The sequence below is a fragment of the Balearica regulorum genome, chromosome 1, assembly GCF_011004875.1.
Source record: "Balearica regulorum gibbericeps isolate bBalReg1 chromosome 1, bBalReg1.pri, whole genome shotgun sequence".
NCBI lineage: Eukaryota > Metazoa > Chordata > Aves > Gruiformes > Gruidae > Balearica > Balearica regulorum.
This window is the reverse complement of record NC_046184.1, coordinates 15795655-15809109: the sequence shown is the minus strand read 5'-3', so window position 1 is coordinate 15809109 and position 13455 is coordinate 15795655. Positions and strand designations below refer to the sequence as shown.

The 13455-nt window shown below is 40.1% G+C and overlaps 1 protein-coding gene across 2 annotated transcripts in view; it reads right to left on the bottom strand.

Moving 5' to 3' along the window:
- PRKAR2B (protein kinase cAMP-dependent type II regulatory subunit beta) overlaps positions 1-13242 on the bottom strand; it is a 90178-nt gene extending 76936 nt beyond the window's left edge. Inside the window, exon 1 of one of the 2 annotated variants that reach the window (XM_075741776.1) lies at positions 12531-13242. In XM_075741776.1, coding sequence (XP_075597891.1) covers positions 12531-12918 — 388 coding nt within the window. In that variant the 5' untranslated portion in view covers positions 12919-13242. The remainder of the gene's footprint in view (positions 1-12530) is intronic. The other variant, XM_075741784.1, reaches the window with a different exon arrangement.
- Between the last annotated feature and the right edge of the window lie 213 nt (positions 13243-13455).

Sequence of the window (13455 nt, the reverse complement as noted above, 5' to 3'; positions counted from 1 at the left end):
AATGCAGAACACAAGTTAAACAATGTCAGTTCCTAGCCAGAAGTAAATATAAAGTAGAGTTTCCGGAATGAATGCGTAAATCTTCTTGGCTTTGCCTTTACATTTTTAAAACAGTGCATGTGTTTATATTCTGACCTTTGTACATTTTCCAGATGAAAACAAACAAAAAAATATCACAAAGAAATACTTTTCTGCAATAACTGGACTCCTATTACTTTCCAAGTGTCAGATGCAGTACCACATAACTGCCATAAGTGTAATAGCAATTACGTTTCTATTGTTGATACTTAGGAAGAAAGAGTGTGCTTCCACAGAACCTGACCTGTCAATTTTAATTTAGTTTCAGCACAAGCCATTCAAACACTGGAAACAAGCAAGAGTAATTTCATTTTGCAAGTGAAATACCAATTCCTTAAAAAAAAAAATGCAATTAATGCTATTGCATGCTCTGTTGCTATTAATTGCTGTCAGTAATAACTACCTCATTTCAAGAAAACTGCTTCCTGCTTGATTTCTTTTGTCTTGGTTCACAGAAAAGTTTATACCACTACATTATCCATCTGCTTCCGAACTTGCTAAACAATTTCAATTAAATTTAACAATGAAGAAAGTCTCAAAGGAAAGTTGTTCCTATTAATTTGTGAAAATTAGCAGCTGATACCAAACTAATATCTACCATGAAAGAAAGGTCACATAAATTCAGTACTGGTCTGCTTCATTTGACCTGCCAACCAGCTAATCAGTAGCTCCGAACATCAGGGCTAGATGACTCTGAACCAGGCACTCAGGTGCTGCCCCTCTCCGAACACTGTCATGTACCTTTAATAATGCACTTCCTGAATAAAACTAAATGTTGCAAGGGTATGACACACACTACATGTCATACACCAACTGGCTCTTTCAGGCCATAAAACATGTTTTGTTTTCATCCCAACTGAACTGAACATATACCAACCAACTAGAACGCTGGAATAACTTCACACTACAATTTTTACACCATGATTTAAAGAAACAACAGAGGTATGTGCCAGTTTGTATGTTCAGTGCTGCGTAGTCAGTTTTATGAGTTCTTCACAAGCAACTGCGTAACAGCTTCAGCAAATAAAACATCAAAACTTCAAAAGAAAATTCCACTGAAGAGGAACTTGCAATAAATGTTGAAGGTGAAATGTCAGATTGCATGTACTGACTTCTACCACATCTTAGAAGGTACAGAAAACTCCAGGCACATGAGAAGAACAAAAATCATTTTGCTCAATGGTTGAATTTCCCCATCCGAGTGGCACGACACCCCGCCGGTGCCCAGCTGGCCAGCGGGGGCCTCTAGCACTGCCTGCCTGGACAGCTCCTGCCCACCAGGAAGGACCACGGAGCAGCTCCCCAAAAAAGGGACCCTGGGCTGGTCACCTCCAAGCCAGAAGAGGTAACAAACGGCCTGCTTTATTAGGGAGAAGCCCTAACAGGCTGCTTCACCTGTAGGATTTAAGGACGTTTCTTTCTGAAGCTCATTTGCATGCTTTGTTTTGATTCTGTCATCAAGGATTCAGATGCTATAGTGTCAGAATTCTTCCAGAGTTAGATGTAAAAACACTTTTCTAACATAAAAAGGTATGTTCCAGTAAGCACCCAATACAGGGTGATATCAAGATCACTACAATGATCTGGATCCAAGAGAACTTGCCTCTTCTGAAAGGCCTATACATGCACCTTGCTTCAACTCACTCCCAGATTGTCTTCCCTTATCTGGTGTTACAGCTATAAAGACAGCAAGTGTCATGCTAGAATAGTAAAATACCAACCTGCCTCCTTTCGATTGAGAAGTACGATTGCACACATTTTTGTGATTTATCTTCCAGTTAAAGCAGAACTGCAAATAAGCCTTTATCTCAAAACAAGGGAAATAGATGTTAGCTACTGATTGAGCTTCTGTATAAACAGCAGGTCAAGCAACCTTCTTAATTCTGCATATTGCAAAAAGCAAAAGAAGGAAAACAAATACTTGATACACTCTTAGCAGCAACAAAAGGTGAAAACCAGAAATGGTGTTACTGTCTTTTACTATCTCTTATTACTGTTTGTTTCTTTTTTTTTCTTTTTTTTTCTCCCCTTAAAAAAAGAAGTTCATGAGAAAGATCCTTTAGCAAAAAAGAGATAGCTGAGATGGAGGAAGTAGGTTGCAACTCATTGCTCTACTCTTGTGCTCCATATAACCAGGAGGGTGGAAACGGATCAATGACATCCAATTTTGGCAGTAGCATGAAAGTCAGGTCTTTCTAGCAGTATTTACAGAAGTTCACATTAAGAAACTTTGCTCTAGAGGCTGTGCCACACTCCCAAAACTCCCCAAAAACAAAGTCAAAGGGGACAAACACCTACACGTTTGCATGGAAAGCATACCTTTCTCTCACAAGCTCAAACTGTTCTTCAGCTGAGACTTCCCAAGACTTCCCAATCTCCTTATACATGCCAAAGCCTACATCTGTGCTGAATGCAATGATTTAAAGGATGGACTTCAAGAAAGCATGACATTGTTTCTCTTCTTTTTTCAATTTTTTGAGGCTATAACCTGAAATAATCACAGACAGGCCATGTTCATATGACAATATATTCCAGATAGACAGCAAACTAGGGTGCACTTAAAACAGCAATTCCATTTTATTAGTGTTCCTAAGAAAGCAAAACCAGAAGAACAAATTACTTCTTTTTGCAAGGTGGATAATGGAAATTAATCTATGTCTACTCCCACCTCAACTGCCAGCAGCAGCTACGCTCCAGTAGGACAAAACTGACAGATTGGCAAGGGAGACATGCAGATAAACACTGCAGATAAATTCTTACCAAGAATTCGAGTCAGTAGAATCTAAGAATAAATAACCATCAATCTACTTTCAGACCAATTTTTTATATGTGCATTAGCCATTAAATAATATTTCCTGTAGGTTGAAGCAACAGGAAAGAAGGAAGGCTGTTAACTCTATATTTAAAATATCTCACAAATGCTTAAATAATGTAGTGGTGAAGGCTACATCAGGGTTTCTCATGTTTTGAGTACTTAATACAAACCAATAGAGACAGATAAATTACCAGCCAAAAGATGGCTTTTAGAGAAAGATGCCTGAATGTTACTCAAAGGTATTGAACAAAATGGCCAGAACGAGAAATCACTACACATTAAAAACAGGAAAAAAACCCTCAAAGATAAAATGATGACTGGGTCTAGTACTAAAAAGACTCACGAATAAGCATATCTATAAAGGTACCAGATCCTAACTCCTCAACTTCAATAGAAATTAGGCACAACTGGGGGGGGGGATATCTGTCCCTCTAATGTTTGATAATGTTTATTATTGAGAACCTCCATTTTTCAAAATTCATTCATGATGAAAAAATGGTTTTATTAGAGTGGTAGAAAACATTGTGTTCAAAGCCTTAAGAAAATTTTAACATATGTCTATAGTACACATCTTAATTGTTTCTGACTGTAGTGGGATAAGTATCACAAACATTGTTTTGGAAGAGAACAAGAAATCTCAGGACAATCCCAGCTCTCCATGAGACAAAGTTTTTGTCATTAAAGCTCTTAACCGTTGTTAATCCAAGAAGAGTGTTTAAACATACTTACTAGCTTGTAGACATTCATTTGCAAAACCTTAAAAAACAAAACTTAAAAATTTCTTGATCAACACCTATTTCAAGGACTTGTGACATTAGTCTGCACTTTTTACCAAGGGTAATTACTGGCCTAATGATGGAATTCCTTAAGCATCGATGAAAAGAAGTGCTACAGATTCAGAGACAGGATCTAAAAGGGAACAAGTTCAGTGGTGAAAGTAATGGGAAACAAACAAGAAGGACCAGATCAGTGTAGCGACAATATGTACTCATTTGTGGGGTCATCCTAAAAAAAGCCACAACAATGCCGTCATGGACAGCGTGAGTTCAAGTTAACCCATACCCTGCAACAGTTACAAATGCCTTCTAACTCACAGGAATGGATTTTATTTTACACACTAGCATTACAAATCTATCATTAATATCAGAATGGGAAAACACACCAAACCTTTCAGCCTGTGCTCTCAGGCTAGTAAGTCCAAATGTTTACACTTGGTTCCAGCTTGTATCCATCCCAACACTGAGGATTCTGTACATCTTTTATTTATAGTCTATACTGAGGCTTTGCAAAGAATGTTTTCTTTCCAGTGTTGGGCAAGGATTTCTCTTCTTCCTGTCTGGTATACTTTACAATAGACATGTCTGCTAAAAAGTTGTATTACAAAGAGACTATCGGTATTTATAAAAACACATTTTACATCTGCATCACAGGGATTCAGAAGAGGTTGATGCTGTTATAAAGATCTTTATACAAGCAGGATCGTATCTGGAACAACTCTGAGCAGGAAAGATCATGTTACTTCTCCTCCTTTCAAAATCTACTTTATACAGCAATTTTCTAGTCCCTCCATTAAGGAAGTCTTCCTAATATTTACTAATTGGCCCTTTTAGCCCAGCTTTACAAAAACCACTCTAGACAAATAACTGGAACAGTATGTGTAAGAAAGCTATTCTCATTATCAGCTTTCACCTGCTCAAGCTCTCAGCTTCAAATTCTTGTTCTGATGATTTTTTCTTAATATTAGTATCATTAAGCGGAGCAATTTAAGAGGCAAACACACAAGTGAAAAACACTTTCTGTTGTTACAACATGTTTTTTACCACTTTACTTTCCATTATCCAGAGTGTTATAGTACAATAAGGCAAGGCTGACTAAATTAAAATTTGGATTTTTTTTATTATTTCATTCCTTATCATTTTCTCATTTTATCTGTGGCCCGTAAATTACTTTTCTGAGCAGCAAGGCTAAAAGGATGCCTTTTATGGAAAGGATGGCAAACTGCCATATGGCTGTTGTTCAGTTCACTCTGTGGATACCTTGTGCCTACAACCTGCATTTTACTCCCATGCATTTCAGACACCTCTGCCTGCCTACGCCCCCCTTCATTTCAGATCTCACATCTTTTTGTGTGACATGGTATCATTCAAAATGCTGAATAAGGCACTGGACATTTGATTAACATAATCTTTTTGATGTAGCCCCAAAACTGTATGTCTTCTAGGTTACTCGCTGTATCAATTTAGATCTGGATTCACATATTACACTGCCTAAAGACTGCAAATAGAAATTATGTGTGAGTACTTCTACTATTTTTATCACCAAATGCACAAAAACTTGAAATACAGCTCTTTGAGTTTTTAAATGAAAAACAGAATTGACAAACTGATGCCTTTCTTCAAAGAAAAATGTAATAACACTAGTCAATTAGAAAAGTAAAAAATAAAGAGAAAACAAAGGGCACTCAAAGCCAAACTTTACTCTCTTCAACATCTTATTTACCGCTATGACTGAAAACTGATCTGAAAAATATATTCTATAAAGATTAAATAAAAAACAAAGTTTGCAATTACTTGTCATAATCAAAATTCACAATAAGAATATCCTGTTCAGTTCCAAGAAGTAAACAGGCTATCATTCCCACTCGACAAGCAAAAGGGTTAACCTGAAAGGGTTCCCTGAATGGATTATTTTCAGTATAAAGGCTCTACACACAGCTATCTAGAGTTATCTGTGCCATCATCCAATGTCCCAAAGAAAAGGGAAAAAAAAAGCGCATATATTTCCTTTAGAATTGCCATAAGACTGCTTTCAAACAGTACCATAATTGAAGTTTACGGTAATAATATCTACCTACAGATGTGCATATTTCTTTTAACAGATTTACCTAGCACATAGTAACTCATACATACACGGACTTTAGTTTTTATGCACCCAAATCCATATAACAACCTACAATATCAAAAAGACTATGTAATAAGTGTATCATCCCTACTAAGATCACCTTTTTCTTCTAATTCATGTACAACAAGACCTATTCCAGCAGCAGAGAATATTGAGCCATTTTAAATGGCTCTTCTTCTCAAAGCCTTCCTCCTTCTTCATTGACTTCTAAAAAAATCACTCACCTTTTTAAAGCACAGAACTTCTCCATCATTACACTCACTTGAAGCTCAAACCTAGAGTGGGAATAGTTTTCCTATAGCATGACTTTAAGGCATTCCTATTAAAATAATAGTTGGTAAAATAACCACTGTGATTTTTATTAAGGACTAAAAAAAAGGGACATTTCGTAAAGTGTTTGTTGTGTACTATTCAGGATTTCATTTTTCCATCAGCATCAAAATCATCTGCAGCTGTATCTATGTGCCTACTGACCTTCTTGGTGATGACCACTACTGGTAATTTTTGAAACAGAAAATGGCTGAGAACAATCTGGATTCTCTGTGAAAAACTCGAGTTAAAACTTTGTAAAATACATGCTCATTAGAATATAAGTGTTATGAGTCTCCAGATACGGTAATATGACAGATGACCACGTCAAAATATTTAAAAGATCTCTCAGCACCAAATGACCGAGTTTACATTCATACAGCGCATTGACCACTAATTTTAGTTTAAGTTTGCATTTATGCTATTCTGAAATACATTTATAAGCCAAACAGAATTTCAATAGAAAATTCAGGACATAAATTTGGGATGTATACATGATGAGCGCAGGGTTATATCTGGGTAGAGAAAATAAAGGCAGAGAATTTAACGCCCTCTCTCTCTCTCATGTGCTCTCTATTCTTTTATCTTCCTCCCCTTACTTCAGTTCTGTCCCTCCTCCTTGCTTTTACCTTTGCATTTTCTTTACCACATACTGACTTCTTTTCTGCCTCTATGTCCTGCCTTCCACCTTGCCTCCTTGTTTCCTTCGTCACAGTCCCAACAAATGAAATTTCCCAATCTAGAGGTCATCTTTGATATTGGAAAACCAGAAGCAGGGCAGCAGCCGGTACCTTGATTAATCTGTACCTTGTGACCTAAATGTGCAATTTCCAAACCATATGTTCCAGATTTACAGGAGCAGCTAAGGCCAATGAGTCTGCAGAGATTTGACTGTTTAAGATACATTTCCCTCAGACTGAGGGTTCTCACTGGACAGAACTAGAGAACAGAATGCAATACTTTAAAAAATGTAAGGTTTCTTTGAGAAACTGAACCAAGTCAGCAAGTGACACAAAACTCATAGACCATTCTTAGGGAAGCCAGATACGTGCAAGACACAGACTGGTGGTTTGCAAATGTTAGTACCGACACTGTTTATACCTTATCATTCATAATGCAATCATTACAAACTCATGCCAGCAAAATTTTATGTTTTCCTATACTCCCTGAATTAATGCTGTTCTCTTTTTTTTCTGAGCTGACCAGTCAGCCAAAAGCAGTTTCAAGTTGTTTCTTTAGCGAAAAAGAAGCTGGAGATAAATTCAAATGTTTTTTACATAATTCTACTACTTTTCTGTCCTTAGGTCTTTGGAATTTTCTCCTGCTTCTCTTAAAGGTACAGACATAAACTTTAACAAAATAGTAGCCAGCAGAGACACCTTCACTCATGCATGTTTTTGTTTTGAGCGGAGACGCATATATACTTCTGAGTGGAGGCTGTTATCATTTCAACTAAATTCTTAATACATACTTTTTTTTTTTAAAAGTGGTTATAGCAAAATTATCCTTTTCATCTACAATCATAAATATATTCACGTCTGAGAGGGAATCATATTCCTTACTATGAAGACTACTAAATGCTATCCATTACAAGTTCACATTTCTAGTTGCTTATAATTTTGTCAAACTTAATTTTTGGACCCCAATTCTCCTAACCTGAATAAAATACCAGGGTGAGATTAAGAATTTAAAAAAAAAAAAGAAAAAAAGAAAAATGAAAGAAAAAAAGACTAAACTTCCAACTTGCTCAGGTTTGCTTCTTAAAATAACTGTTAGCAGAAAGAAAATATTTTTGTTTGCTCGTGTCAAAATTCCAGAAACCGTTATTTCAAAAATCTCTATTATTGTGAAGATTTACAGCAAGGACTGAAAGCTTTGCAGTTTTGTGACTGAGTATACTACTAGATAAGAGCAGCCAGTGGCCATCCCCTGACCACCGAGGCCTGCTGAACCAGCAAGGCACCCATCCATGTGGCTAAAATTCTTTTCCCTCCAGAAGCTGTCTGCATCCCAAATGCCTGTCCCAAATTGTTTCACACGCACACTATGCTCTGAACCACACCAGACACAATCCAGAAAAGTACAAGGAGGCATAGCCCAAAACTACATCAAGGAGTGTACCAACAATGCCATGCTCACACACTCTCGAGGGACTCGCCTGTATCCGCTGTAAGGCTGCTCCAGCCTGAGTCTGAATAGGTTTGTCCTTATAAAAAGAAATAAAGCATTATTTGCATGGTCACATTTCAGATGAGTAACTGCAGAAATTATTAAAACTTCAATCATAAAGTTGGCTAAGCATGTATTAGATAGTAATGCTTTCAGCCACCACCCATCATAACCCAGATTTTAATTTGACTATACACATTTTTAAGAAATTCACATGTCTTTCTATATGGTCCTTGATTTAATGATAGCCTACTACAATCTATACATATTTTTATATTGCCCCCTTGCTCTTATTGACCCCTTCCACTGCTTTAATCTACCCATTACCATCGCACAACAGACCTGCAGGAAGGTTACGAACTGTTCAGTGCTTTCTGGTTTTGTTGAATTTCAAGAAGAAAACCACAAGCAAGGTTAACAGAACTGATGAAGTACCATTTATCATCACAAAACTGCCATGGATGTGGTTGTGTGCAAAGTTTTCTCCAATGCTCTGGTTTCTACAATTTACCTATTATTTCAAAATTTGTAGGAACAGTATGTATGTAAAGCAATTCAGACTGAATAAAGGAACTAAAATAAAGATATATCTTTAACATTGATATTGTAAGCTAGAATACACGTTTTATCTAAGCAGTGATCTCATATTGAGTATAATCAGTGGGTAAAACCAAGATATATACTTGCATTTTCTAGCTCAAGTTTTCAAGGAAGGAACTCAAAGCAACCAACACACCAACAGAAGCACACGGGGGAGGACAGGGACAGCTGTAGTATTTTCCTGTTAAAATACATCACTATCTGAGGAAAAAACACCAAAACAAACCAAAGTAAAACAAAAGAAAAACAAAGTAAACAGAGGCTACGTGATGCCAAATGGTACATACAGCATTGCAATTTTTGAGTTTAAAGAACAGCAATGTTACCTCTAAAACCATCTCTACTAATTCATATTAAGGCTAGATGAAATAAGAATTTTTAGCTATGGCAAATATTTAAAAAACAGCTGTTACAAATGACATGGGTTATCAAAATAAGTTGCACATCAACATGTAAGTGGTAAAGAGAAAAGTATAGTCATTTGTGAAAGAACAAGTAACTTACTGAGCATTTTGCAGACACAGTATAATAAATTTTAATATGCACTTCAAACCTGCAAAAAGTTAGAAGAATTTGCTAAAAAGGGGCTCATTTTTATGTATATGTCCTATTCAATTTAGTAATTGCTATTAGTATTAGTAGGAATTAGTTGTAGTCACTGATTAACACTACTACACCCGTGCAGGACAACTTAATATATTTAAAAAAAAAAAAAAAACCAAAACCACAAAAAAGCCAACTAGGAGACCTAACAATCATTCCCAAATTAAGAAGTGTGTTCAGAAGGGGATAGTCTAAGTGCTCTGAACCTAAAGACTCTAATTTCAGAGGTCACCAGGTGCCGATTCAGAACTATGGCACCAATATGACAAAGTTCTCCCTCCAGACAAGGTAACTGCTTTTACCTTTATTTGATTTCTGCATCTGATGTTTGACCACAGCAGAGGACCTGAATAGAGTTTAATTCACGGTTCACATATGACTCTTAATCCTAAGTCTATGGTTTTTTTCTTTTAAACACAGCTTATGCCTCAGCTCGTCATTTCTGAAACAGGATAATGCTGATGTGCCTTCCAAAATGCATTTCAAGGACAAAACTAATACTGACAGAGTTCAACTGTAGTGCCTGTAGGTATTTAGAAACATGTACTAGTGGGGAAAAAAAAAAAAAGGAGGAAAAAAGGTTGGAGACAATAGGATTTACAAGGAGCTCTGAACAACGTCCTGTTTGAATTCATTAAGGAATACTGTCAGCTTGACATTTCAAGTGTACTGTTTTAACAAAGAAAAGATACCACCACCAGGTCTGAGCTCCTTCCCAGAGGTTTTTTTTTTTTACATTTGCTTATGAACTTTTCCAATTTGTTTTCCTCTCCTGTATGAAAGCAGTATACAAACAGGACAAAACAACTAAACAGAAGCAGTTTGATTATTCATAACGGCAAAATAAAAAAATGAAAAGAAAAACAAATTCCGCCTAACTTAAGTTCAAGAATTGCTACTTACAGAAAGAGCAAGCAAAAGCACAAAATTATGCTTTTAAATTGGTGTTTAAACCTATTAAACAATGATGTGAATACAAGTCTTTATGACTGCAGTTATTAACAAAAGGCTGAGTGGATGCACTGTTATGTTACCTTAAAAGAATACACATTCAGGGCAGATATAAAATTTGAATTTAAAATACACACTCCTACACAATGCACACATACACAAGCACACCACTAGTAACCATTTACTATAACTTACTTATTATTCACTTTCCACATGGTTTCACAAATATTCTCATTTTTGTTATTTTAATTAATTATTCCAACTGACAGAAATTACAAGCCATAATAGAATTAAACTTTCAAAATATATTAGGCTTAAAAATGTGATATTTTAAAGGGTTTTTGTCAAATGCATAAATCTATTAGTTAAACCAAGTCATTCCAGTATGCCCCTTAATGAGAATATTGACAATAATGGATTTCCTTCTTCATGATCACAACAAAAAGAATATCAAGAGAATCTTGATTACAGGTATTCATTAGAAAAGCTTAGAAAGCTTCTTAAAACACCCTGTAAAGTTTTACATATGTAACACATACATGCTCATAAATCAAGCTACATTTCTGCACTTCCTTCCATACAACATTCCAGTTCTCCATTCACCACTGAGTCTGTTTAGTGTTATAATGAGACATGTTTGAAAACTATGTCTAGTGTTAGTGAATTAAGATAATAATTTTGTTCTTCCACATTATCACCATTTCAATTTTCAAAGACAGTAAATTTCCAGATATTCACTAATCTCACATAATCAGCATTAGAGTTCAAAATTACCACATAAATCTGCAGAACCTGATTGACAGATTCAAATTCTCATTAAATACATGTGGTAGGGCTGCAAAGAACAGATTAAAAGAATGGCGACTGTGTTATGGTGTAACATAAAGCATTTAGAAAACTCACCCAGTTCTTAAACATCTACATATTTTTCCTGATAAAAGACACATAAGACATTATTTTAAAAACTGCACTGATATTCATCTAGCAAACAGCTGGCTTCTGTACTCTGCTAACTAAAGCTACCTCCAGCATGACCTGGAGGGATGAATGCTTCAATGATCTGATGAGATATACTTCAATTTCAAGCTGTTCTCAAAAAAAAAATAAGCTAACGATGAAGATGCTCAGATGCTTTCTCTTCTCCATCTAACCTTATTGACTGACCTCTCAGCATCTAACCGTACTGACCGACCCTTCGGTTAGCCCGCTCACGACACAAAGACGAAGCGCTACATATCCTTCAGAGACAGCTACTACTCGTCCCATAAATCAGACCAGCTGATGGATTGACATCGGCTCTAAATAAAGCCTGTCAGCCACACTAAGATAAGGGATCACAAGCTGCCTGCAGATAGGTGCTACCCTCAAACACAAAGACACCGCATACTTTCTTTGCTGTCTTCACAGCTGTGCTTACTCCATAGGCCCTTCTACCAGGCAGAACGTTTCACCCTGGCTTTCAAGAAGAAATTAGGTTTTAAATTGTGCTCTACTTTTTCAAACGCATGTAAGTACATCTATGTAAAATGTTTAATCAAGTGCGTAAATACAGTAACATGCCCATGATAGGCGTTTTCTAGGTAGACATTCCGTTAGACTAATTACAAAATGTAGATCTTGTGCTCTTATAAACAAGAAATATACAGATCTTCTGTTAGGAATATTACAGGCCTATATGCTATAAGCAATACAGCTGCAGACTGGTGATACCCGTGTGCCCACCATCCAGCACTGCTGAACAAAAGGGAAAAGCCCGGGAGGTTAAAGTTTGCAGCGGGAGACGGGAAATCTCCCGTAGGCTCCGTTGTTTGGCGTCAACGCAAGCGGGGGGAGCTGCCCGCGGTGCAACCTCCGCGGCCGCCTCTTCCCATTCACGCTCCAGTCACCGAGGCCAACGTGCTCCTCGCGTCCCCGGCTCTCCGGCCCCGCAATCATCCCCACACGACACACGACCTCCGAGGCCTGTGCACGGCCCCCGCCGCCCCCCGCCTTCCCCCCCGCTGCCCTGGGGGCGCCCCTCAAACAGCCGTGAGGCCGCTGAAGCGGGAGCCCCCTCCCCTCCCCTCCCTTCCCTTCCCCTCCCTTCCCTGTCACAGCTGCCCACCTGAGCCCGGGAAGCTGGGGGGGCCGCCCCCGCCCTTCCCGGCCGGCTCGCTCCTTCCCCCCAGGGCCGGGCGAGGCGAGGCGCCCTTACCCGGGAACTGCTCTTCGTCCTCGCCGCTCTCGGAGTCGGTCTGCATGGGCTCCTCGGCGAAGTTGACCCCGCGGGCGTCGGGGGGGACCCGGCGCGGCGGCTGGCTGCCCCTGTCATGGCCGGGCGCGGGGGTGCCCGCCTTGCGGCCGCTAGCCTCCTTCTCCGCCGCCGCCTCCTCCTTGAGGCGCCCGAAGTACTGGAGGGCGAACTCCAGCAGGTCCCCGGGCTGGCTCCGCAGCACCTCCACCGTGAAGCCCTGCAGCAGCTCCGTCAGCCCCGCCGGGATGGAGATGCTCATGCCGGGGCCGGCCGGGGGGGCGCAGCCCGGCTGGGAAGGGGGAGGGAGAGGGGGAAAGGGAGAGGAGGAGGGGGGAGAGCCCGCAGCCGGGGGTTTCGCAGCCCGGGGACGAGGCGCGCCCGGCGGATCGCCCGTGGGCAATGGGAAAGGGGCGGGCGGCGGCGGCGCAGGTGGGAGCGGGCGGGGGGGGCGGATCCGCCGGGGGGCAGCGTCTCGCTGGCAGCAGCGGCGGCCGCAGCGTCCCGCTCTGCTTCACCCCACACTTGGCGCGGCGGCGACAGCGGCCCCGTCCGTGACTGAAGCTTCCCCGCCCCCGCCGCCTCCTCCCCCCGCACTGGGGGAACCTCGCACACATGTGACCCGGGAAACCATGACAACCTCCCGCCGGGGACTGCGGCCCGCAGCGCGCCCCCGCCCGCGCCGCCGGAGGGAGGGAGGGGAAAGGAGGGCGGGGAGGCAGACCGCCCGCCCGCCTGCCCCGGCCCGGCCGGCCCTGCTGCGGACCCCGGGCGGGGCGGAGAGCGCCTCGGGGAGCGG